Source organism: Rattus norvegicus, chromosome 17 (genome assembly GCF_021556685.1).
Source record: "Rattus norvegicus strain SHRSP/BbbUtx chromosome 17, alternate assembly SHRSP_T2T, whole genome shotgun sequence".
Taxonomy (NCBI): domain Eukaryota; kingdom Metazoa; phylum Chordata; class Mammalia; order Rodentia; family Muridae; genus Rattus; species Rattus norvegicus.
In genome coordinates this window covers 93,680,013-93,707,718 of record NC_141550.1, presented here as the reverse complement: position 1 = coordinate 93,707,718, position 27,706 = coordinate 93,680,013, and the positions used below count along the sequence as shown (strand labels likewise).

The window sequence follows — 27,706 nt, the reverse complement described above, 5'->3', positions numbered from 1 at the left end:
GAGACCCGAGTTACTCACTGGCTCAGTTTAATGTCTCAGACTAATGAGCCTCGGTTTCTATGAAAGAAAAACCAATATAGACAGTAAATGTTGACCAAGTTATAGAGAAATTGTTGCTTGGGAGCTAAAGAAGTCAGCAAAGCCTTTGCCGTGCAAGCACAAGGACCTAAGTGTGTCATCCGTAGAACCCACACAGAAAGCAGGGCATCGACACACATGCTTGTGATCACCCCAGCACCGGAGATGCAGAGACAGGATCCCTGGCGCTTGCAGGGCAACTGCTAAGCTCCAGAACAGTAAGAGACTCTGTTTCAAAAGAAGGAGACAGAGATCCTAACAACAGATGAGATGCCCTCTGGCTTCTATATCAGTGCAGTAGCCCCCATGTGTGTGTGAGTTTATACAAAAAAGATGGATAAAATTGAACTCCCATACATTGTAGAGGGACAGGAATGTAGTGTAGCTGATAGGGAAAACAGTATGATTGCCCTCCAAAAGCTAAGCACAGAATGATCCACAGAATCGCTTTGGGGATTATGCAAACAAAATAAAACAACAACAAATAAAACCCGAAGGCAGGGCCTTCAACAGAAGTCATGTTCATGACACCCTTGTGTACAATAGTCAAAAGGTAGGTGTACTATGTCCACTCACAAGGGACTTCCAGCAAGAGGGTATATAAAGCATACACAATCCAGCTATGCCTTTCATGGAATGTTTGCATATCACACGTTCAGGACAATCATTCTTGTTACATACACCCAGCTTCCTAGTTTACAGAACCTGGAGGCTTCCTCCCAGCCTGATACCTCAGCACCCCACACAACAGACCCCAAAGCAGTACCGTAGCAAGCCTTCCCGTCTCCTCGGAAGCCGACAGAGCATTCACAGGTGAACTGTGTTCCAGGGCCAGGGCGACAGGCTGCATTGCTGTCACACCCATGGGTGCCGATGTAGCATGGATTCTGAAGGGCATCAGGGGAGCCATCTGTGAAGTAGACACAGTGTTCAAGAACCTTCCAAAAGCCCTCCTACCACAGGAAGTAAGCCACTACTGCAAACGAGCAGAGAAAGGGAACCAGGGCCTTCTATGTTGTACTACAATGGGACCAAGCTCTGCCCTCCATATATATATATGGGAAATGTTCCTCATAGCTCATGTATTGGTCATTATTGTTCACCAGTTGGTAGTGCTGTTTAAGGAGGTCTTGGAATCTTTGGGTGGTAGCTTGCCGGAGGAAGTAAGTTACTGGTAAAAAACCTTGAGTTTACAGCCAGTTTACCCTTTCTGCTTCACATTTATGGCTGAAGACATTCTCTCAGCTTCCTGTTCCAGCTACCTGCTGCCAGACCTCCCCAACCATCGTGGATGACTTCTACGGAACCCTAACATAAAATTACTTTCTTTCATAAGTTGATTCTGATCCTGGTATTTTATCACAGAAAAGCAACTAATATATCTATCTATATAGTATAGATACATTAGCCATGAGAAGGAATTACATCCTTTGATTCTGCCTACATGGAAGTGCCTGGAAATCATTGTGTTGAATGAAAATAAGTCAGACACGGAAAGACAATGTCTTACATGTCAGTGCTAACAATGGTGATTTCACAGAATGAGGAAGAATAATGGCTACCTGAGGTGGGGAAGGGCGAGGGGGTGGGGAGAAAGCCAAAGGATGGTTAAGAGGCCACGGGTGCAGTTGGATGGATAAGGTCTAATGTTCTGTGGCACAGTAGGGTAACTAAAGATGACAACGATTAATCATACATGTCAAAATATCTAATAGAGAAGATTTTGAATGCTCTCAACACCAAGAAATGATACGTTTGGGGATGGACATACCCATTTCTCTCATGTGATCACTGCTCACTGGATATGCCTGTTGAAATTACTTAGCTCATATCCCACACTATGAACAATTATTAATATAGTCCTTTAAAAGATAATATTGTTTTTAGTTTTAAATTTTTTTTTTTTTTTGGTTCTTTTTTTCGGAGCTGGGGACCGAACCCAGGGCCTTGCGCTTCCTAGGCAAGCGCTCTACCACTGAGCTAAATCCCCAGCCCTAGTTTTAAATTTTAAATAGAGTTTTTTTTTTTTAATGTTCACTAGAGTCAGCAGTAGCCTTTGGTTGGTTGGCTCTGTGAGGGAACTCATCAGGATAGCGTTCTGCCCTGATAGCTCATGAATAAATAGCCCAGACATCCCCATGAATAGGCCTTTGGTTCTGTGAACAAAAGCTGGTCTGTTTGCCAAGAGCCACTGATGACCATGCATTTTTTTTTCTCTTTCACAGGATGTCTGACCATCGTTTTCTTCTATAGACAGAGAGTAGGAGACTAAAATCCCAAATCCAAGAAGCAGAGATTGATAGGTATGAATGCAGAGTACAGAGATATATGCAAGCACACAGCCTGCATGAGTCCCCCCTCCTTACCCCTCACAGGCCCCATGGAGTTGCTGAGGGCATAGCGCAAGATCCTCTCCTCCTTGTTGTACAGGACAAACACACTATCCACAGAGAGCTGCTGGGTGCTGGGCAGGGCTGGCCTGGAGTCATCGTGGGCACACTCCTGGAAGGTGATAGTCTGACGCCACTGGTAAACATGGGTGTGTGAGGGCACAGCACTGTCCTGATCAGGCTCAGTCACCGTGTACTCCCGGGTGGAGGAGGAAGTGATCACTGAGGTGTGGGAGACAGACAGACAGACAGACAGGCGTGAGAAGCTTCATCAAAGGCCTTGAGGGTGTCAGTAACAGTTTCGGCCTACAATGAAATCAGGTAACAGGCCTGCTGGAGCAACTTAAACAGGACCATTTGTGCTTGGACTCCTGTTGCTTGCCTTCTCCTTTCCTGTAGCATCATCAGTGGCGACTCTCATTAGTACTAGCTGATTCCTATCATCTACAGTCAAGTGAGGTCTGACAGAAAGAGCAGCTTCTCAGAAGGAGGCATACCTGGACTCACTCCTCCCGCCACATGCCAGCTGAGCTTGGAGCCACCAACCTGGTACTAGCTAGCTGCTTTTGCCTCAGCTTCTCTTACAGAAGGAACTGTGGTAAGAATCTGATGAGGTTGTGTGTGTGAGTTACATGGAATCTATAAGATCAGTGACATTTGAACTGCTTTCCATAGAATTTCTCACTCAGGAATCAATAAATAGTAGTTGCCCCCAACCATCTTAGATTAAATACCTCTGTGGTATTAAAAGATGCAATGTGGAATGTTTTGTAGCAATGGTTTTAGAAAAATTATCAAGAGCAAATCATAGCCAAGGAGAGGAGAGAAAGTCTCTCCACCCAGAAAAGGCCCAGGCCACAAAGCCCTCCATTCCACCACCACCCCCTTTTTTTAAGTATAAAGGACCCTTTTTATTTCTGAGTTCTGCTGCTCCATATGAGAACCATGGAAGCCAGAGGATAAATAAAAGATCAGTGTTCACTATCTCCCATCCAGCTCCCATGTGCTGGCTGCCAGCAGGCCATCTGGCTGCAGGCAGTCTGGGGACCTCAGCCCCATCTCTCCTTCCTTCCCCAGGCTCCCAGGCCCTAGAAGGAGGATGAGACTGAGCTGCAGAGCCCTGGTCATGGGTACCACATGCCTGGATGATACTTTTAACAGTGGCATTTTTAAAAGCTCATTCTGTTTGACTCAGCATGACTCTGTTTCTAGGGATTGAACCTCAGAAAGAGGTCAGAAAGCCAGGCTTGCTAATGCAGACCTGCATCCCAGCTACTTAGGAAGCTGAGGCAGAAGGATTGAAAGTTAAAGACCTGCTTGAGCTGCAGGATGAGTTCAAGTTCAGTCTAGGCAACTTGGTGACACACTAGTTAGGTTTTAATCCTGGGACAAAAGGCTGAGGTACTTAGTTAACATATCAAAGCAGACACTGGCCTACAGGTTCTCCCTAGTCTCTACCAGTTACAGGGTCCTACAAGCAGGCATAGCCAACCCCCAGAGGCTAGGCTGTCTTTCCCAGCAGCAACCATTTTTGTTATTTGTTCTCTTTATAGCTTTGGGCTTCCTGGTTGCTGCACCTGGTTTCCCTCCCCCTCCCCCTTCTCCCTCTCCTCAGGCAACACTGCTCTACTCTGGACTCTGCCAGATGTCTCTGCCTCAGACTGTGCTTTCCCACATATTTATAAAATAAACCTTCTCTTCCACCACACCTAGGAGCAGTCATAGCCTTTCCTTTTCTTTTTCTTCTTCTCACCCAATACTAATTTAAAAATTAAAAACTAAAACTTTATTTTTTTTTCTTAAAAAAAATAAATAAAAAGAGGGGCTGATGGTGTAGCTCAGTGGTAGGGCATTTGTCTAGTATGTATGCACAAGGCCCAGGGCTCTATTCCCAATACAATATTGCAAGAGACAGAAATTTGGCCAAGAGCTTGGGATGTAGCTCAGCATTGCAGTGTTTGCCTGAGAAGTCAGTCCAGTCCCTAGCAGCATAAACAAACAAACAAACAAACAAACAAACAAACAGATGGAAACGTGGCCAAAATCCACAGCGCAAGAGGTCATTTCAACTCAGTGGAGCAGGAGGATGAGGACAGAGTCCTTAAAAAGGCCTTTCAAAGCCACTTAAGGAAACTATTCATGATTAATAACGAAGTGCAATTGATCTAAAGGGAAATGACAAGCCAAAGATTACACACCGGGTTTTCTATGCTAAATGCCAGAAGCCAGATGTGCTGGCTTCTACCTGTAATCCCAGCATGTAGGAGGCAGAGACAGGAAGTTGACTTTCAGTAGGAGACAAGTTTAGGCTACGGAGCTTTAAAAATAATCCTGACTTTCTAATGGAACTATGTAAGAAAATGTTCTTTTTCTCATGAAAGAAGTGTCTGAAGCACTTAAGCAATGACCTATGAGGACAATTGGGGGGGAAAGTATGTGTGCGTGTGTGCGTGCGTGCGTGAGTGCATGTGTGTGTGTGTAGGTGTGTGTGATAATACAAATGCAAATGTAGGAACTAGCCAAGCTGAGTAAGTGGCAGATAGAAGCTCTTGCCACTCTTTTCAGCTCCAAACAAATGCCAAAAAGGAGAATAAGTATAAAAACTACAAATAAATACATTATAATAAAATCTTGAATTACATACTAGTGACAACATATAACATTAATATAGGGGGAAATTGCAAAAATATATTTAAATCTAAATGTTGTATTCAGGCTTATTTCCTGGAGTTCTTTTTTGTCATTTTATTTCCTTTTCTAGACAAGGTCTCATGTAGCCCAGGCTAGCCTTAAACTCACTGCATACCTGAGGATGATCTTGAATTTCTTATATTTTTGGTTGTGAGCCTAGCCTTTAACAGCTGAGCCATCTCTCCAGCCCTGATCTTGAATTTCTAATCTTCTTGATTCCCCTTCTCAAATGCTGGGACTACAGGCAATTGACACATGACCTGCTTTATGTAATGCTGGAAACTGAACTTAGTCAGGGCTTTATACATTCAATGTATGCAGGCAAGCTCTCAACCAACTGACATAGTTTCCACTCCATTTTCTGGGTGTTTTTTTTTTTTTCTATGTAGCTCAGGCTGGCCTGGAACTGCAGCAATCCCTCTAAGTCAGCTTCCCAAGGGCAGGAATGGCTGATGTGTTCCAATGCACCTTATTTTCTTGTTTCCCATTAAATTCTCTTCAAGTGCGTCTTCTGTTTGCACTTAGGGAGAAAGGAATTAAAATAAAGAATAGGCCTTCTGTGTTTCCCTTTACAGATCCCAAGAAGACTGCCCGAGGAACTCAAGGTCATCATAGTGGGTGGGCACATGCTGACTGGCAGGCTGCCCTGGGACTCCCAGTCTGGGACTTACCTGAGCTGGAGTAGTGGTACAGCTCAGTGTAGGGCTCAATATGCACTGAGGCACCATAGGGAATCTGTGGCACTCGGCCTTCTAGCTCCGTGTTGATGGTCAGGTGTCCATGTTCATCAATACCACTAAACTGCTGCTTCAGGATCAGCTTGCCTGGGTGCCCCAAGAAGGTCACCTCAGCTTGTCTGGTGAACTCACCCCCTGGAAAATAAGACAGGCCTGTCACCCTGCCATCTGGCAAGTACACCCTCCTGTTGGCCTTAAGTTCATGAAGTAAGAGTCAAGTAAAGAACTCATGTGCCCTGGCTTGTTTAACTCAGAACTACAAATATTGTGAGTTATCTCTCTTATGCAGAATCTAGATTTAAATTTACATGTTCATTATCATATATTTAAATATATATTTTTAGGACACATGAACATAGAAAGGAGAACATGAGAGAGGAAGGGCATGGATATTTGTGACATGATGGGAATGCTTGGGGGGAGGCAAAGTAGAGGGAGAAGGCAGGTCTGCTGAGAAGGAGGTAGGGTTAATGTACCCAGCCCAGGACAATGGGTGCCCTGGAAATGATGGTGAACTCTATACTGGCTAGTTTCATTTAACTTGACAAAAGCTAGAATCACTGGAGAGGAAGGAACCTAAGTTGAAAAAATGCCTCCATAAAAGTGGACTATAGGCAAGCCTGTAGGGCATTTTCTTAATTAAAGATTAATGTGGGAGGAGACAGTCCATTGTGGGTGATGCCACCCCTGGGCAGGTGGTCCTAAGTTCTATAAAAACATAGGATGAGCAACCCTTGGAGAGCAAGGCAGTAAGCAGCACCCCTCCATGGCCTCTGCATCAGCTCCGGCCTCCAGGTTCCTGCCCTATTAGAGTTCCTGTCCTGACTTCCTTTGATGATGAATAGTGCTATGGAAATGTAAGCCAAATATACCTATCCATCCTCAAGTTGCTTAGGTCACTTCTCAGCTTGCTTTTGGTCATGGTATTTCATCATAACAATAGAAACCCTAAGGCAAAGACTCCTCCACCCTGGGCTCCACCCAACATCTACAAGGAGTTGACCTTGGCAGAACACGGAAGGAGACATTGTAACATCAAGGAGAAATCCCTTCAGTGATCTGCCCACAAATCCACAAAAGATTCAGTCTTCCTTACAGAACAAGGCCTCTGCCTCCAGAGTTTCCTGGCATTCAAGAGGATGGTGTTGATCAAGTTGGTCTTACCAGCTAGAAGTGGCAGGCTCTTTTCCCTGGAGATATGAAAATGTTAAGCCATTCTCAAATGACTGTGTACACTTTTCTATGTTTGTGTGCAGGTCTCTGCAAGATTGTATGTGTGAGGGTGTATCTGTGTATTCAGTTTTGTGTGGGCTGGAGAGATGGCTCAGCGGTTGAGAGCTCTGACTGCTCTTCCAGAGATCCTGAATTCAATTCCCAGCAACCACACAGGGGCTCACAACCATCTGTAATGGGATCCTATGCCCTCTTCTGGTGTGTCTGAAGACAGCGACAGTTTACTTATATAATAAATAAATAAATCTTTAAAAAAAGAAAAAGAGGTTTGTGTGCATGATTGCATGTGTGCATGCACACTTTTGTACATAGGTATACTGGTATATGAAGGGGTATGTGCATGTTTGTAGGTATAAGGGTATACCTATGTGTATAGGTATGTATGGCAGCCAGAGGTCAGCCTTGGATGTTTTCTTCAAAAGTTGTCTACCTTGTTTTTTGAGGCAGAGTCTCTCATTGGGACCTGGTGCTTGACAATTAGGCTGGCTGCTTACCTAGGGCTGGTATCATCAGTACACACCATCATACCTGGCTTTTTATGTGGGTTCCAGGAAATGAATACAAGTCCTTATACTTGCAATACAAACACTTCAGTGGCTATGTTATCTCCTCAACACCAAATATGAGAACTTCTAAATCCCCATCAAGAAACCATTCCTTTATCAAAACATAGTTCCATATAGCCTGCCTTAGTGAATAGTATTATACATGAATTTTTTCTTGTCCTTATTTCTGAGGAAGAACTAGAGGAGCCCTTGTCCACAAATGAAATGCTTCCAGGCATCCACAGGAAAGAGTTCCGAACCCATTCATTCTCAGACCTCCTCCGTGACTATGTAGCTCATTCATTTTAATTGGGGGCGTTCAGTTACCTGTGATGCTAAACCCATTCTTGAACCCATCCTGCTCCACTGCAAACATCCATCCGATGATGCCTCCAATGGGTGCCAGGGGAAGCAGGGAATACCCGACACTTTCAGGGATGGTACTGATGGCTGTGTAAGAGCGTCCGTGGTTCATCACCACATAGGAGTGTAGGTCAGTGTTCTCAAACACCACGGGGACCTGGCTGTTCCCCACGAAGATCCTTCCCTTCACCTTGCCGTTGACCCGCTGTGGAGAGCCTGGGCCAGAGACAAAGGGAGAAGGTGAAGATGTTTTTTTTTCTGCTACCTTCCAAAGAGAAGAATGCGTCTATTCATTATGAAAGCAAAGAGGTGACAATTCTGTGGGAAACTGGTTTGGGGGAAATGAAAATACTTGTAATTATGTGTCAATGCTCCTGCCTCTGTTGCATATGGCTACTAATGAGCAGAATGCTAGGTACCCACCATCGTGCACCAGGGTCCTCAGGGATCCTAACACCTCTCCTTTCTCCCACATGACTGATAATGGGCAGAATAAAAACTATTCATAATTGTGTATCACAGGCCATAAGAGTCCCAGCACTACATAAGCATAAGGGTCCTAGCATATAAAAAGCCTGGTGTGGCAATGTACACTTGTAACCTCAGCACAGATGGTGACCTCTGGCCTTCACATGTGTGTACAAGCAAACACTACACACACACACACACACACACACACACACACAGAGGGGGGGGAAGGGGGGAAGAAAGAGAGAGAGAGAGAGGCATGCACAGGCATAAGAATTATACTACAAAATAAGAAAAAGATGTAAGTAAAAGGTCAAATAAAAGTCAACTTACATTGCTGAAGCCTGACATAGAATTAAATTCTTTGAAAGTTTTTCCTTTTTCTTTTGGCACAGGAGATTAGTGAGGGCTTTGCCACTGAACACCACACCTGGCCCTCTATCAGCCACAGATGATATATCTTATTTATTTTTCTAGATTGTGACTGATCAGAAACATGGCCTCTACCCCTTCCTCCCAGAACACATGGACGTGTTCCTGGGTGTCATCTATCATCTGAGGAAAACTGCTAAATGAGGTCACCGACCAACCAGGACATATCTGACATGAAGTAATCCTGTACTTCCACTGTGTCATTACACTGGGGATCCTATGACCCCTTGCATGCTAAAGGCAAAAAAACCCAAATGCATTCCAAGAACATTACAGAAACAACAAAGGAAGCCAAGTTAAGAAAGCCAAATAAAGTGCTTCCAACAGACTCTAACTTTTCCTAGCTTTTCTCCCTCCCCAACCCGCCTGGTTTTTTGAATCAGGGTCTCTCTCATTCAGTAGCCCAAGCTGGCCTGGAATTTACCCTGTAGCCCAGGCTAGCCTCAAACTTATACCAATCCCCCTGTCCCAGTCTCCTGACTGTTAGGATTTTAGACATGAGGCACCTGTATAAAAAATGCATGCCTGTATAAAAAAATTTTTAAGTAGCAAAAGTCCAACAAATACTTAAACCATAAAGCAATTATGGGGTATGGGGCTGAAGAAATAGCCCAGCTGGTGGAGTGCTTGCCTGAGAAGCATAGGGTCCTGGACTCAATGCCCAGCACCGAGAGCTGAACAGAGGGAGAGAGGGAGGAAAAATCCACACTTCCTGTGGATTTTGGAAGCCTTTCCTAGGGCAAAAGGTATAAAAGCCAAGCCTAGTACTCAAAGCACCCACCCCCTGGGGTGATAAGATTTGGAAGGAAATAAAAAACTGTTTAAAATTAAAAACATTCTCCCAAATTAATATGACATCTAAACCGCATGTTGGTTCATTGCCGAGGAGGATGAAAATAAAACAAATCTCACTTTCCTCAATTCTGACCCAGAAGGAAACAATTGTGTTTGGGGATGGGGGGGAAGCAAATTAAAATAACTGATTTCAGGATAGCAATGATAAGGAATCTGGAAAACAGAATATATTTCTCCAACTAGGTTTTAATTAGTCAGATTCTACAAAGCAACTGAAGCCCCCATGTGAAGGTAGCTTGTAACAAATGAGGCCATTTGGTGGCATTTGAAGGGTCAAAGGCCAAGTACAAAGTTCTGTCATTTTATCTCATTCTAATTTATAACCCCAAAGGTCTCCAATGACTGTAACAAAGACCCTTAGACTTACACAAAAGACTCCTCTGACTGTGTGGGCATAGGGAGTAGTCAGTCCTTTGGGGAACGGAGGTCAAAGCTGACCTCAGCTATCATGGAATCCACTTTGGAGCTGGATGTGCATTGAGTCTGACAAGCTAGAACTGAGGACAACACCCCGTCAGCTTCACCTCAGGCATGATGTGTGTTATGGTTTGTATGTGCTCAGCCCAGTGTGTGTAGCACTATTAGAAGGTATGGCCCTGTTGAAGTAGATGTGGCCTTGTTGGAGTAGGTGTGTCACAGTGGGTGTGGGCTTTAAGACCCTCATGCTAGCTGCCTGGAAGTTAGTATTCTGCTAGCAACCTTCAGATGAAGATGTAGAACTCTCAGTTCCTCTTGCACCAGTCTGTCTGGTTGCTGCCATGTTCCAACCTTGATGATACTAGCCTGAACCTCTGAACCTGTAAGCCAATGCCAATTAAATGTTGTCCTTTATAAGACTTGCCATGGTCATGGTGCCTGATCACAGCAGTAAAACCCTAGCCAAGACAATGTGGTTTCAGGGACAGGAGAAAAGAAGGTGGAAGCAATGGAAAAACAGAGCCCACTACATACTCTGGTCTAAGCCAGATAGGGAGGGACAGAGCTGGTAGGAGAGGCAAGGAAGGAAGAAGGGAAGGAGAGAAAGATCTACAAGCAATACACTTAGATCTAAAGACTCAAGCCATGTGTGGGGTACACAGTGCAGCCTGTCACTCTTCATATGGAGAATCTCAAGTCTGAGGTCAGCCTAGGCTATATGGCAAGATGGTGTCTCAAAAGCAAGCAACGATAGGGAGGACGTCAAAGACAAAGCTACGAGTGAAGGAAATTGGGGGAGGAGAAGAGAAAGGACAATCCTGGGAGGAATGTAACAGAGAATGTAACAGAGATGATGTCATACAGAGATCAGGGCAAAGGACACATCTATAAACAAGATCCAAGACCCAAAGCCACTCTTTTTCTTCTCTGTGAAGCTGAAAATGCACAGGAACGGTACATTACCTTCTGCCACGCACTGCCTGCCATTGCCCGTGTAGTTGGCCACACACCTGCAGCAGAAGCCAGTAGCGTAGTCTCTGCACTCTGCATGCACAGAGCACTGGTGTCTATTGTTGGCACACGTCTGCTGGGAACCTGTGTTGTAGCTGAATACTGTTTGGAGAAAACAGAAGCGTACCTGTCAGAGCTTTGCAAGTTCTCAGCTGAGAGGCATTTCCACACAGGTGCCCTTGAGCCAACTGGACTCAAATCTACCTAAGACTTTCAAGGGGCCAAGGCAACCACAACAGACTAAAGCCCATGGCATGAGTGTGGTCACATGGATAAAGATAAAGCTCCATGATTCAGATCACTGAAGTACACACGTCTAAAAGAAGCTAAGAAATTATGCTTTAAAGTTGCCACAGTTTTGAAGTGTGTGTGTGTATGTATATGTATATTATGTATACATATATTATATTCCTATATACTCAAAACCTGATCATTATAGAAATACACACACAACAACAATTTAAGAAAAAGAGGCTATGAATTTGAAAGAGAGTAAGATGAGGGATAAATATGGAGGGTTTAGAGGGATAAAAGAAAGGGGAATATGATGTCATTATTTTATTTTATTTTTAAGAGTCATTTATTTATTTTATGTATATGAATACGGTCTAGCTGTCTTCACCAGAAGAGGGCATCAGAATCCATTACAGATGGTTGTGAGCCACCATGTGGTTTCTGAGAATTGAAGTCAAGACCTCTGGAAGAGCAGTCAGTGCTCTTAACTACTGAGTCCTTTTTCCAGACCCCTGATGTAATTATAATCTCCAAAAATAAAAACAAAATTTAAAATAGTTGATCACAAACAATTCTTCGATTAAATTTCTTCTAAGATTCTTTGACCCACGACTCAAAAGGAATCCCTCTCCAATTTAAATCTCCACCACCCAGGTTTGTTTTACTAGACTTGCAAACCTGCCCATAAAACTTAATGATCTGGCTAGAGCAAATTAGTTTGGAATGAAGTTCAAAATCCCAAGAGGAGTGAACTTCTAGAAATAATATTCCTGTTTATAATTAACTTTATAGTGAAGATGAAAATAAAATTTATCCTAAGATATATTCTATTGGTTGCAAGTACTTGAAACTTCCAGTGTGTACAAAGATGATTAGTGACTGCACCAAAGAGCACCTGAGTAAACCCAAGGTTTTGTGACTACATAAAATCCAGTCAGCAATTCCCCATTGATGGGTCTGCTGTGTTCTGTGTATCTGAGGGCAGAACGTTACTGTAGGCTTCAGACAGCTGATGTTTCTAATAAACACAGTGAAATGACTTGGAAAAGGGACAAAAACACTGCCATCTGTCACAGATATATTTTGAGTTGAAGTCTGGGCTTCTCAAACTATCACCACCATTTGTTGTTGGGAGTAAACAAATGTGACAGTTTCATAAACAATAATTTCAGATATTTAGGAGGGGTAGGAAAAAAGATGAGGCTCGTAACTTAACATCTATAAGCAAACATACACAATAACAAAATCGAAAGATGAATACTGCTGGCAGAAAAGTCAGGGTGCCCCTTCTCTCCCCTAAATCCAGAGAACAGTGTTTATGAGGTATAACGCTGGAATCCATGAAATCCTCTTTCAACCAAATGGCATCGTAGTCACTTCTGTGCTTCAGTAGTGAGCATAAATCCCCATCTTGTCCATTTTGGGTACTCAATATTGACAGACAGTAATGAAGTCCATCAGAAGAATAAAGGAGAAACAAATATGAGAAAACATGACTTAGAGTAATGGACTAACTGTTTCTAAGAAGCTTTATAGTAACCTCTTAGTAGAAAGAGTAAAGGGTCCTACAAGATACATTTAAAGTCTCTAATGAGCCCATTTACTTGAGTCTTGATGGAAGCTGGAAAGATGGTTCAGTGGTAAAAGTACTTGTTGCTCTTTGAGGACCCAGGTTAAATTCCTAACACCTGCATAGCAACTCTCAACCATCTGTAATCCCAGTTCCAGGGGATCTGATGACTTCTGGATTCTTTGGGCACCAGGCATGCACATATATACATGCAAGTAAAACAGGCATACACAGAATATAAAAATAAATAAATATTTTTAATGATTTCTCAATTGGTGTCCTATTTTTTTCCTGTTTTCATGATTTAAAATTTCCTGTCAATGGGCTGGAGAGATGGCTCAATGGTTAAGAGCATTGACTGCTCTTCTAGAGGTCCTAAGTTCAAATCCCAGCAACCACATGGTGACTCACAACCATCTGTAATGGGATCCGATGCCCTCTTCTGGTGTGTCTGAAGACAGCCTACTGTGTACTTATATATAATAAGTAAATAAATCTTTAAAAAAGAATTCTGTCAAATGCTGGGTAGTATTGGCACACACCTTTAATCCCAGCACTCAAGAGGCAGAGGCAGCAGATCTCTGTGATGTCAAGGTCAGCCTGGATTACAGAATGAGGTCCAAGACAATCATGGCTACACAGAGAAACCTTGTCTTAACAAACAAAACAAATTGAAACTGGCAAGAAGCAACTTAGGGGAGAAGAGGGTTTACCTGGCTTATAACTCCATTGTATAAGGAAGGAACTTAAAGAAGCCAGTCAGGTCGCAGCCACAATCAACAGCAGAAAGGACTAAATGCATGCCTGCCCACTGCTCAGTCAGCTTTCTGCACTCTTTTATACAATCCAGTGCCTCAAAACCATGGAAGGGTGCAGCTCATTCACAGTCTGGGTCTTCCGACATCATCAAGGCAAGTAGGCAACCACACAAGGAAAGAGGTCAACCTGATATAGACCTCTTTCTCTGACACTCTTTCCATGTGATTCTACATTGTATCAAGTTGACAATTAAAACTAAACTGTGCCTGTGCCTCTGTGTGTGTGTGTGTATATGTGTCTCAAGAAAAATAAAGTCACATTTTGAGAATTTCTTATAATACTTAAAGAACGTTCAAGTAATTTCCCTCAAAATGTAGCCAACCCTTGATACAATATGGTTGATTAGAATATTTCATACTGGGCAATGCAGGTGCAGTGACTCACACCTTTAATCCCAGCATTCAGAAGACAGAGAGACAAGCAGATCTGAGCTCAAGCCCAGGGTTATCCTGAAAAAAACAAAACTCAGAAGGAGGAGGAGATACTTCATGGTATAAAACTGCATTTTAAGGAGTCTGGTGTGTGTGTGTGTGTGTGTGTGTGTGTGTGTGTGTGTGTGTAGGTGGGGGAGAGAGAAAGAGAGAGAGAGAGAGAGAGAGAGAGAGAGAGACCAAGCAACTGCAGCTGACAGAAGGAAAAATAATCAGCTGCTTGAATTCCAAAACCAAGAAGAAAAAAATGTGAAAAGAAGCTGCATAAAGAGCCAAACGAGCCTCTACAATGTTTTTTCAGGTGCGTGAATACATCTCAGAAGTCACAAACAAGACACTTGAGTTCCAAAATATTCTACGGTCTTTCCTTCCTTCTCTTTTGGTTTTTGAGACAGGATCTTACTGTATCCCACACTAAAAATTTCTGTTCTCCTGCTTCAGCCTCTTCAGTGTTGAGCTAACAACAGCACTCAACAACGACCTTTTTTGGTTTGGGTTTGGTTTGGTTTGGGTTTGGTTTGGTTTGGGTTTTGGAGACAGGGTTTCTTTGTATAGCCCTGGCTGTCCTGGAACTCACTCTATTGACCAGGCTGTCCTCAATTCACAGAGATCCACCTGCCTCTGCCTCCCAAGTGCTGAGATTATAGGTGTGCACCACCACTGTCCAACCAACAATGACATTTTAAAAGAAAAAATTTATTAGCCAGATTATGGTAGTGCATGGGAAGCAGAGGCAGCAGGATCTCCATGAGTTCGAAGATAGTCAAGTCTATGCTAAATCCCAGGCCATCCAAAGCCACATAAATGAGACCCTATCTTAAAAAAAAAATACATCTATCTGTCTGTTCATCTGTCTATCCGTTTGTCTGTGTACCTGTCTGTGTTAGAGGGCAGTTTAGAGGAGCCACGCCTCTCCTTCTACTATGTAGGCTTCAGAAGATCAAACTTAGGTCCTCAGTACCTGTACTTGCTCAGCCATCTCTCCCTGGCTCTGACTCTCTTTAAAACAGAACACATTATGTGAGAATCTTGAAATGATGCATATCCCTACTGTGTGTCCAGAACCAAATCTCTAATCCTAAAAGATCACTGGGTCACTCAGAAACCATGGGGCCTATGCACCCACTGCTCTTTAGTGAAAGCATTCAGTGCCTGCTCTCTCCAGTTATATGCTCCTCATAAAGTCACCTCATGGGGCACATGACCCACCCTACATTAGCAGACTCTTGTCTAGAAACCAAGCAGGTGAAAAAGTGTTCCAACTTGTAACATGGATGTCTTACCAACTCCTGTTTCCTCTACTTCATCCACATCAATGACCTGGGGGTGCTTCTGGGGGAATCTCTCCACTGGCAGCTGGAAAGATTTGGTCCTCTCAGTAGGGATTCCATGGGGTCTCTCTGTAGCCTCGTAGCTAGGAGCTAGGGTCCTAGGTACATTGTGTGGATCAGGGTATCCCCTTCTTGGACTATGGGAGGGGAAGGGTTGGGTGGCCACATCCTCCAGGCCGAGATGAGAGGTTTGTAGGTCATAATCTTCATCCTCATAGTCTGCTCCATCATCATCCACGTCCAGGTTCACATCTGCAGGCACCACCCCCTTGGCAGTAGCAGGACTTCCAATCTCAAACACCCACACACCCTGGTGCCCAGCGTTGCTGCTCCTAGAGACAAGGAAGGCGTCTTGAGAATAGGCCACAGCACACAAGCAGCCCCCATTGACCAAGCAGGCAGGAGGAGTTCGGATAGCTTATGTCCATCTGAAAGATGTGGCATGTGTCTACTCTTGGCAAGGACTGGTGTCCAGTAGGGCAGCAGTGCCATGGGTAGTCATCCTAGAGCTCATACAGGCAGAGACTATTTAGTGAGACTAGGTCTAAATAGGCGCAACACCATGAAGAGTCATCTAGCCCTCTAGAGCCATCGCAGGACACCCATGACTCTCAATGCCACCAGTTCATACTATTCAGTTTATGTGCCCTGTCTCATGAGGGACCAGAGAGTCATTTCACCATGTGATGGTTTGCACATGCTTGGCCCAGGGAATGGCAGTCTTAGAAGGTGTGGCCTTGTTAGAGGAAGTGTGTCACTGTGAGGGTGGGCTTGGAGACCCTCCTCCTAGCTGCCTGACGGTGCACAGTCTGTTCCTTGCTTCCTTTGGGAGAAGATGAAGACCTCAGCTCCTCCTGCTCCATGCCTGCCTGGATGCTGTGGTGCTGCCATGTTCCCCCCTTGATGATAACGGACTGAACCTCTGAGCCTGTAAGCCAGGCCCAATTAAATGTTGTCCTTTATAAAACTCACACTGGTCATGGTGTCTGTTCACAGCAATAAGTCCCTAACTAAGACACACCACATTTTCTTTTTATCACATGGAGTAAACCTACGTAGTCTTTTGGTTTGGGTGTTTGTTTGTTCATTTGTTTTCTTGATTTTGTTTTATTTTTAAGACAGGGTGCCTCACTGCCCTGGGGCTCACTAAGGAGACAAAGATGGCTGGCAAAATGCCAGGAATCCATCCACCTCCACTTCCCAGGGTTGGCTTTATAAGCAGACACTACCACATCTGGCTTTTTATGTGGGTATGGGAATAGCAGTCAAGTCCTGTACCGACTAACTGAACCATTTCTCTAGTCCTGTTGTGTTTGGGGGCTTTTGTTTTGTTCTGTTTTGCTTTGTTTTAGGATACATTTTATTATTTATTTATGTATATGTATACGTATAGCTATATGTGTGTATATGTATGTGTCTATATTTGTATGTACATGTACATGCAAGTTCCCAGAGTGGCCAAAAGGGGATCAGATCCCCTGGAGCTGGAGTTATACATGGCTGTGAGCTACCAAATGTGGATACTAGGAACTGAACTAGGATCCTCTGGAAGAATCGCTGAGCCATCCCTCCAGTGTTCTGAAATGTTTCTTTATAGCAACCAAGGAACAGTAACAGGGGCTTTTGGGAGCTAAGTGAGCTGTTCTAGTAAATTCTGACTCTGAGAATACACAAGGTTGTTGGTCAGCAGCACAGCCATACCTGTAAGAGCGGGGCATTGGCAGCTGAGATGGGGGCATCTTATGAGACCAGGCTGGATAGATGTGGTGTCTGTATGGACTCCAGGTAGCTAGTCAGTGCCAGACCTGACTTAAACTATAAGATAACCAACCAAGTATCCAGAGAACTGGAGAAGTTTCTGGTGCGAGGGGATTCCCACGCATAATCAAGGGGGCTGTGAGTGATGACAGTGCTCACACTCTGAAAAGTAAATGAGTCAAAACCCCGAGGCAGTAAATATGCTAAATACAGCAGAGTGACCCTAATCTCTAAGTTTTAACCCAGCATTTTACTGTTATCAGAAGTATTTCTTTCAGACATTATATAAAATGGCTTCTTAAAGCCATTTAAGAAACATAGTCACCGTAAGAAAATTACATTAAGGGCTAAGGATGGATCTCAAAAATAAAAGTGCTTCCCTGGCAAAACAAGGCCCTGTGTTCAATCCTCAGCACCAGTATGTGTGTGCATGTGTGTGCACATATATGTATGTATGTACTGTATATACATACACATACACTGAGTCATATGTTTTAAAAAGTGAGAAGTACCTAAACTTTCCAAATGATACTCATTTTCTATACTCTTGCTTCTGGTTTTCTAAATCATGGTCATGGCAGACGTATTTATACCACAGAACAGGACAAGCCTTACGGGCTCTCCTATTGCATAAAGTCAGTTGTTCTGCATTTGTCAGCAGCACTTGGCAAAGGATGGGAAAATTTTAGTCTAGACCTAAGAAGACAAATGGGAGAAGGGGTTAGGTTAAAGACTATTGGGAGATGTGAGATTTTAACTCTTAAAACCCAGTCTGGGAGCCAGGCACGGTAGGTGGGGGCTGAAGGATCTGGGGTTCAAGGTCATCCATCCTTCCCTATGTAGAAAGTTTGGGGACAGCCTGGGCTATATGAGATCCTGTCTCAAAACACCTAAACAAAACAGAAGGAAAAAAAACCAATAATCTTGGCTACCCCCCTCTTCTGTATAATATCCGGGATCCTTGCCTCTCTAAAGTAGCATTACAGGAGGCTTCACTGGGTGTAGTAAAGAACTGATCTAAGTCAGTATGGAGGAAAACTGCTCTTAGTTCAGGTTCCTGGGAGGAGACAGGTTTAAATTTCCATAATTTCTGACTTCAAACTTAGGGCACACAGAGTGGTAGAGAGAGTTTTTCATGAGGGTGCATTCTAAATAACAAATTACTGGGGCTAGAGAGATGGTTCAGAAGTTAAGAGCATTGGTAACTCCCCAGAGGGTCTGGGTTCAATTCTCAGCATCGGTGTGGTGGTTCAGAACCATCTGTACATCTGTAACTTCAGTCCCAGGACATCCAATGCTTTTCTAGTCTCCACAGGTACTGCATGCACGTGATACAAAATGTTCATACACATAAATAAAATAACAACAAAGATGAAAATAACGAAAGGCCTCTTCATGCTAAATATATTACCCAAGATTCAACAGGAAAAACATACTATTTCAGCATTTAAATATCCTCTATAAAATTTAAGTCTATAAGAATATTAAGTAATTTAATACTAATTACTTTTTGTTTAGTAAAACAATATATAATAATATTATTAAGAGGAATCTAATAAAGAAAAACAAATAAGGAATATGCATACTTGGCCAAATTTTCAATTGATTCCCTGTCATTGGCAAATATGTTATAGGCTCCATTGCTCTTCCATAGAAATCCTTCTAGACCTTTGCTGAAGCCAACCACGGCAGGTACTTGGTTTTCATCCTTCTTCGAGAATGTTGTAAAGAACTGTAGACCATCATCAGGATAAAGGAAAATAGCATAGGAGCTGGAATTTGAGGAGGCCAGAACAGCCTGGAACGTGTTTCTCTGTGAAGATGAGTTAAAAGTCAGTTTCTAGCAACACAATCACACTCTCAAGCATGCTCTTCACTGGGCTCCTTGTAGAAAGAGCAGAGGAGAGCCAGCAGTACTCTGCCTCACTGTCCAGCAATTGAGAATGTACAGCCTACGTGGAGAGGTGGATATATGGGACAAACATGGCCGAGCCTGAGGACAATGCTGTAACAGAGATGTATGCAGTACATGTAAGTCAAATGAGGAAGTATCCTGTGCTAAGCAGGGTCTTGGTAGGAGAGGCCCTTGATGGTCAAGGCTTCACAGGAGGGCCCAGGCTTACAATCAGGAGGCGATCGTGTCAAGGACAAACAACAGTGTGTGTAAGATATCGTGGGCTAAAAACATACCAGAACAAGGGAAAGGGTGTGCTCAAGACAAATATAAGAGTTTGATACAACCGCTGGAGAGGGTATATGGAGTTTTATCAGGTTAGTCCCAAGAGGCAGGCAAGAGCTCAGTATTCTAGGGTCAGGCAATCTTCCAGTTTTGCAAAGCATGTGAGATATGCAGACCCACCACAGACTTCTGCAAAGTGTTCTGTGGAATGGTATGTGTCCCATGGGGGACAGGGATAAGAGGAGACAAGGCCGATCATTCCATTAAATATTACTAAGGCAGCTTCTTTACTAAAGGACTTTTCTTCACTCAGGAGGAGCATGTTGATCTGAACTTTGATATCTACCATTTTCTATTAATAATTTCTCTATAATTAGAAGCTATCTTCCTACTCTTTCTCAATTAAAGAAGGAACACAGGTACCATTTCCCAGGCATATGTTTGCCATGGAGCAATCTCCTCAAATAACTGGCTTTCTCAACATCAGATAGTCACAGAAATGACTTAGACAACCCTATCGATAAGCATCTGGAGGTTACTGACCTGTCTCGAACAAGCAATTTATTGGACCTTTTTCTAGCCCTCCTGTCTTGAACAACAGCATAGGCATGTTGACCATTGAACGAGCACAAACCAGGAGCCCAAAGACTACAGTTCACATACCAGACCACATACCTGCATCTCCATGTGGAGTGCACTCACCTTGCCTTCCTCAACAAGGCTCCCACTGGGCCCTCCATAGGGAGCCATGGATTCCCAAGTGACAACCACCACACTAGTGGGCTGGAAAGAGACCTCTGGGAAGCCTCTCTGGACATACTCTGCTGCCATCTGAATAATGAAGGGAGATAAGTCTTCTCGATAATACACATTCCCCAGGCCATCTGTTGTGTCCAAGTCAGCCAGGAAAGGTGCTACTGAGCCGAAGCTGGGTGGGAAGGTTCCAGGATGGAATTCTGTGGCTGGGGGCTCGCTCATGGCGATGATCCCATTTGTGGTGACCTGTGTGGTTAGAGAGAATGCAAAGATGAACTCCTTACAGAAATGTTAGGGTTTGGTTTTAAAACAGTCCCTACAAATTTTCCAGCTGGTGGTGAGAGGCTGTGAAACCATGAGTCACTGGAGCTTGACTGATGGAGGGAGATCACTAAGAACAGGCCTTTGCTCCTAGCTCCCGCCTTGCTCTCTGTTCCCTAATCAGCCACCATGTGAGCATGCTCAGCCACAGGTTCTCATCACATAGACTGTGCAGCTTCATGATGCTCCACCGTACCTTCCCCACTATAAAGGGATAAAAGCTCACCAGAACCATGAGCCAAAATAAGCCTTTCCTCCATTTAGTTGTTGCTATCAAGTTATGGTGGTCACAGCAGACACAAAAACACAGATGGAACTGACACAGGAAGTGACCACTCTCTCACCTGTTGCAGCTGCCCATGGAACACAAAATAAACAGAATCGGAGAAAGAGATGAGCCTGACTCACAAAACCAGCATTTGTCTTCCTGACCATGATAGGCTGGTGGAGGTGAGGGTGTGGGAAATACGGTAGACAAGAATCTTAGTACATGATGCAGGGTGCCTGCTGTCACAGTATGGGCAGCGCCTCAAATGTCTCACGTTTCCCCTCTGTGTCCTCCTGACCAAAATGACGAGAGCAACAGAGATTCGTATTATCCAAATGACTACTCAACAAGGGCAGTAAACCTTCCACACTGCGTCCATCCTTATACCACTAAGGGTACCAGAGACAGCTGGATACCCACAATCCAAGGAAAGGAAAGGATAACACAGACGATAAAATGAATGTGTTAAGAAGCAAACCTGCATAGCGTCGCTAACTACTGTGACTAGCACTGTGCATAGAATACCAGGAACAGCATTAACGGTTCACCACTTTGTAGACCCTAACCCTTGGGAAAACACTGGAAGACTAGGTGTTACTGGTACCCGTATTTTTTTAGTAGGAAAATTAAGTAAAGCAATTAACTTGTCCAAAGTCACCATCTATAAATACCATCACCGGAATTCTCACCCAAACATTTTGACTCCAAGGTCTTCTATCTCAGAACTGCAGATATACCATACCTGTCGGTAGAATTCCTGCCTGGCTGGACCAGGCCTTGGGTTCAATTACCAGCAATGTGTAGCACATGCTGGCACCTGAACGGTGGGGACAGGAGGAACTCAAGGTCATTCTTTGCTACATAATGAATTCAAGGCCAGCTTAATCATGACCAGTATAAAGTTCTCAGAATCTTTTCCAGTTCTTATAAAGTATTGTCACTGTCGTGTGTTTGAGAAGGCATATGGAAACCAGAGGTTATATATTTATTTGGAGACAGATCTTTCATTCCCCAGAACCTGATAATAAGGTTAGAGATGGTGGAGCTGATTCCAACCTAGGCTGGTAAAAAACAAAAACAAAAACAAACAAACGAAGAACTCTAGAGCTTTGGAACTTAACAAAAGCATCATTTATTTTTAATTAAGCAATAAACTTATTTATCCAATTATTTTTTTATTAGAGTCCTGAGAGTTGACTTTAGGGCTTCACACTCAGGTGCTGAACCACTGAGCCTCCTGACCTTGAACTTCTGACCCTCCTGCCTTTACCCCACAAGTGTTATGATTATAGGTATACACTATCACTTCCAGTTTATACTATGTGAGAGAATGGAACCCAGGACTTTGTGTATGCCAGGTGAGCCCTCTATCCATGGGCTACTACATTACTCTATCCTAAAACCATCTCTTTTCATAAATGTCACGGGCTATTAATTTTACCTCACGTAGCATATTTTCCATCACTTAGCAGCAGCTAAGACTCTTCCAGAATAAACTGACAGTCTGCAGAGATGGCAATCATGCAAGACGCTTCCTGCAGCCCAATTCACAACATCTAACCTCCCCCAACACAAACATCCCAACTGCTGTGATGGGGGAGCGTGGGAAACTGCTCACTTTCTCAAGCAGATCCCAGAAGTTGGCAGTGACTGGCTGCTGGTAGGAAGCAATTCTGTGGAGACCACATATAGACAGCTCCCTTCCACAAGGCTATTTTCCAGAAATTCAAAATCATCTAACAATCCTGAAAACCCTCCTGGTAACATCTATTCTTTGGAATCTGGGCACTGGAATGATTCTATTTTCACAAGGCATGCTTGCTTTAGAAATCAAATTTCATGCAAGGACCTTGGGTGACTATGTGACGCCAGATCACATAACTCTCCTTGGTATTATTACTGGGAAAGCTGTTTCTTCGGCCAGTCTGACCTTCAACTCAAACATCTGTGAGAATGAAGAAAGCCAAATTCAGAGAGAGGTGCTATAAGAAGCTAAATAACCAGGTTTCTGATGATTTCTGACTTCAGGCTTCTCCCTTTAAACTATTTTTGGAAATATGTCAAAGAGTAACCAACTTGGTGGAACAATGTTTCCCTGTTAGGCATGAAGCTTCCCACCCAGCCAGAATCCATGCAATTAGTCACGGCTGCATTCTCCCACCTGTAGCAACTGGGACACTTGGGAAGTATCTCGGTTTGGGTTTGTTGTTATATTGTTGCTTGTTTTTGCTTGTTTTGGAGAGGGCTAACCTGAAACTAAAGATGACCTTGAACCCCTGATCTTCCTGCCTCCACCTCCCAAATGATGTGATTACAGGCCTTAGTCTGCATGCCAGTTTGGTTCCTTTGCCTTTCTCATTTCCCTATACTAACTCTTTCCCTACAGTCCCAGCATTCCCAGCATTCCCAGTGTCTGGGTTCCCTGACTGGCCCATCCTGTCCTTCAAGCAGCTGAAATAGCAGCTGCTCAGAGGTCTCCACCATCACCACAGGCTCCTTTCACAGGCTCCTCCTTAAACTTCACTCCTCCCCCTCAGGCTACCTCTGCTTCCTGTTCCCTTAAGCCCTGTGTGCGGGTCTTTGCAGTATGCACTCAGCAACCAGGGGTCAGTGACCCTGTGTCATAGTCATCAGTGCAGCTCCAAAGCTTATATGTCTCCTAATGTCCCTTCCAGCTTCTTGACTTCCTCCAGGGTACAGGGCAGGGACCAGCAGTAAAGGACAAGATCTGTGCATGTAGGCTGCTTTGGAAATGCCTGGAATGAGCCCCACTGAATCAAGCATACAGAGCAGAGAATGGCAGCCCTATAGTCCCTCAGAGCACACAAGGGAACTCACATGGTGAGGCTCCATTTACAGGGTTCCCAGCACTGTATAAACTGGGTGTGGTAACCCCATCCACTGGTCACTGGAGTCAGGAAAATCAGTTGTTCAGAGACATCCTTTGCTACTTAGAGTTACTTAGGCCTGCTTGTGCTGTCTTTGAAAAGAAAGAAGTCCTAAGAAGGATGTATATACATGAAATACGATTTGGCTAGATTCTGATTTAAGCCAGTCACTGAAAAGAAAAAAAGAAGCCAAGTGTATTGACTCTCAAGGTGAGAGGCAGGTGGGCCACTTTGATTTCATAGCCAGCCTGATCTATATAGCGATTTCCAGGACAGACAACGCTACACAGCCATTGTTGGGAGTGGGGACGTGGGGGTAGGCAACAGGGGGCTCAGACAGGCAGAGAAAGGGAGGGAGAGGGATTACAGTATTTAGATGTTAATGTGACACTTTTGTTATTTTTAAAGGGTCTTTTTGAGATAAATTCCAAAGTATTTACAAGGAAATAAAACGTTTAAGATTTGCTTTATAACCCAGTTTGGGGTGGATAATTGAATAGGACAGGCATGTGCTGTTACAAATGAAGCACTGTCAGTCACGGGTTGATGTTTGTTGAAGTTGGGAAATGAGGATGTGGGAGATCACTCTATTTTATTTTTTAATGTTTGGAAGTTTTCTAAAATAGGATTAGTTTCTCCAAAGAGGTAAGTGTCCTGTGACTTTTCCTGGGGACACATTAAAAAAAATGTATTCATGGGCAGGTGAGAATGCTCTGTGGGTAAAGGCACACTTGCTGCCAAGCTGGAGTACCTCAGTCCCATCCACAGAATCCACAAGACAGAAGGAAAGAAAAGACTCCTACAAGTGATCTTCTGGCCTCCAGATGTGTGCTGTGGCGCGCGCACTCGCGCGCGCACACACACACACACACACACACACACACACACACGTGTGGTAATAATAATTTTTTAAAAATTTAAGTTAAAAAAAAAGTGGGGAGAGGTTGGGGATTTAGCTCAGTGGTAGAGCGCTTGCCTAATAAGCACACGGCCCTGGGTTCGGTCCCCAGCTCCGGAAAAAAAAAAATTAATTAAAAAAAACTTTTCCAAGAGTGTTCCCTCCAGCAGCACATATACTAAAATACAAAGATTAGCATGCCCTAAAGATGACATGACAAACTGACGTGTTCCATATTTTAAAATATTAATAAAGGGGGTGGAGACATGGCTTGGTGGTTAGGAGCATATAGTTTGTCCAAATGACCCAAAGTTTAGTTTCAGCATTCATGTCAGACAGCTATCAGGTACTGGTAGCTCCAGTTCCAGGGCACGTGATGCCTCTGGACACAAGAGACGACTGCACTTATGTACAGACATCCGCATATAGATACATACTCATAAACATAATTAAAAATAATAAAAATGATTTTTAGGACCTCACCATGCAGCCCTAGCTGGTCTAGAACTCACTCTGAAGAGTAGGATGGGTGTGAACTCATAGAGATCCACCCACCTGTCTCCTGAATGCTGCGATTAAAGGTATGCACCACCACACCAGGCTAAAGAGTAAACCTTTAAAAAAATATAAACTAAAGCTGGGAGGTGGTAGTGTACACACACACACACACACACACACACACACACACACACACACACACCTTTAATCTCAGCACTCAGGAGGCAGAGGCAGGCAGATCCCTGTGAGTTTGAGGCCAGCCTGGTCTACAGAGCAAGTTCTAGCACAGCCAGGGGGCTATATAGAGAAGCCTGTCTCAAGAAGCTAACACAAGAAATATTTGTTCAGCTCAGATAGGGTAGTAATAGACTGAAGAAACTACTTCTTCTACAAGGAAATGTGAGCAAGGCTCATTGTGACTACCACAGACTTAACTACCCCTGGATTTTTTTGCTTGTTTTTTTGGCATAGTCAGGTATTCTGTAAGTCCTTGCTCAGTGAAGGCAAGGGCCATGACAGCCCCAGAGGAAACTGCTTCACAACAACAATAATGAACGGGCCAACTTCTGACTGACTGTTCTGTTTTCCAACTACAATGAGGTATAATGGACCCTCAGAAGCACATAAATATGCCATATAGACTGTGAAATGCCTAGCATCAAGCTTCCTAACAAAGCTGGCAGACATGTGGGGTGCATGGACCACACAGGGACTCGGAGGCCTATGAAGAAGTGGGGTAACAGGGGGAATGGGGAGCAGCAATAAGCCTAAACATACACAGTCAACCGAGATCTCACAAGCCTGCCAAGAACACAGCATGCATGGTACAGGGCATTCTCTTCAATATGCGGTGCCAGGGAAACTGGATCTGCCCATTTAAAGTAATAAGGAGGGACTCCTTATTTTACAGCACCTACAAAAATTAACTGGAAATGGATTAAAGACGTAAATGTAAGGCTGAAAAAGAAACCCAAACATAAAGAAGGGTTTCTTGACATTAGCCTTGCAGTAAATTGTGGGGCCCTGGCACCCAAAGCACAAATAACAGAAGCAAAAACAAACAAGAGGTCAGCATCACTGCATGGCATTCCTTCCCAGCCAGGCCTCCCTCCTAGCCATCCAGCCGGAATCAAGCATGTCACTCGCCCTGGGCTAATGAGCAGAAGGTTGTGGCAAATCAACGTCTATTAACTAAAGTTAATCAAAAGCCACATTGTCCGCTGGCATTCCAGAACTGCTCCAGAGTCTAGAAGGAAACTAATATTAACAAAAGCATCGTGCAGCAGACACCAATGTTGTGTCCACCATACCTGTGATGAAGTCTGGGGCTACAGCTCAGTTGATAGACGGTTTGCCTGCCATGCACCAAGCCCTGGCTTTAACCACCGGCACTGCATGAAACAGGTGTAGTGGTGTACACCTGTAATTCCAGGACTTGGGAGGGTAAACAGAGGAGCACCAGAAGTTCAAAGCCAGCCACAGCTACACAGAGAGTTCTAGGCTAACCTGAGTTACATGAGACCCTTCCAAAACAGAGCAAAAGAGATAGCCTCAAGTAAAGTGCTTGTCAAGTGGGCATTCCTACAGGGAGGAGATAAGAAAATCTCTGGAAGCTCACTGGGTAGCTAGCTAGTCTAACATATACAGCACTGAACAAGAGATCTATCTCAAGCAAGCTGAGAGGTGAGGCTCCATACCTGAGGTTGTCCTGATGTCATGTGTACCATAGCATGCATGTATTCTATTCATATGTATGAACACACATATGTACACATACGCACAAAGATTTTTTTTTTAAAAAAGCAAACAAAACACCAAATACCCTAGTTTGAGCATGTTTCTGAGAAAATCCATCTGAATCACAGAATAATAATTAAGGGCGTTATATTATTATTATTATTATTATTATTATTATTATTATTATTATTGAAACAGTCACTTAGGTATCTCAGAATAACTGAATGGAAGCCTGGCCATTTTTGCCTTCATTTGTCTGTACTCTGCCTGAAGATATGGAAACCAAGTCAATATCTTTAACCTTTCCTCTTCCGTTCCTCTGAACTTCCACAGTAGCAGACCCTCTTGGGACAGGGCCCTGCCCCTCAGCCCCAGAAGAGGGCATCTGTCTATGGCTAAAGTAGGAGTGAGCATATGGTAGGAGCTAGCCAGACTTCTTCATAAAGGATTTGGACCACTTCACAGAACCGAAGTAAATATCATGATCAACAAACTTACACCTACATAAGGACTGCTCCCTGCTCTAACTCTTTCTCTAAAGCTCACATCACCTAGAAGGTAGATGGCTACAGTACCCTCCTCCCAGTGTGGCCACATTGAGTAAACCTCCATTCTCTACCTTTTAGCATTACTAAATCCCTTTCATTTACTGTAGATGGGTGGCTCAGCATTTTGGGAGGGCTGGAAGCCTCTTGCCCTGAAATTCCAGTGACAACTTAACTCATACTAAACAACATTACCTAAGAAAGATACTTGATAATGTTGTATTATGGGGTAAGAAGGAATTCATTGAAAACC

General features: G+C 43.8%; 1 protein-coding gene across 2 annotated transcripts in view; it reads right to left on the bottom strand.

Moving 5' to 3' along the window:
• Nid1 (nidogen 1) overlaps positions 1 to 27,706 on the bottom strand; it is a 73,097-nt gene that overhangs the window by 29,344 nt on the left and 16,047 nt on the right. Inside the window, 8 exon segments of one of the 2 annotated variants that reach the window (NM_001398520.2) lie at positions 845 to 988; positions 2,445 to 2,690; positions 5,831 to 6,031; positions 8,002 to 8,253; positions 11,173 to 11,322; positions 15,558 to 15,937; positions 18,950 to 19,176; positions 20,245 to 20,544. In NM_001398520.2, the coding sequence (NP_001385449.1) occupies positions 845 to 988; positions 2,445 to 2,690; positions 5,831 to 6,031; positions 8,002 to 8,253; positions 11,173 to 11,322; positions 15,558 to 15,937; positions 18,950 to 19,176; positions 20,245 to 20,544 (1,900 nt within the window). 2 annotated transcript variants of the gene reach the window in all.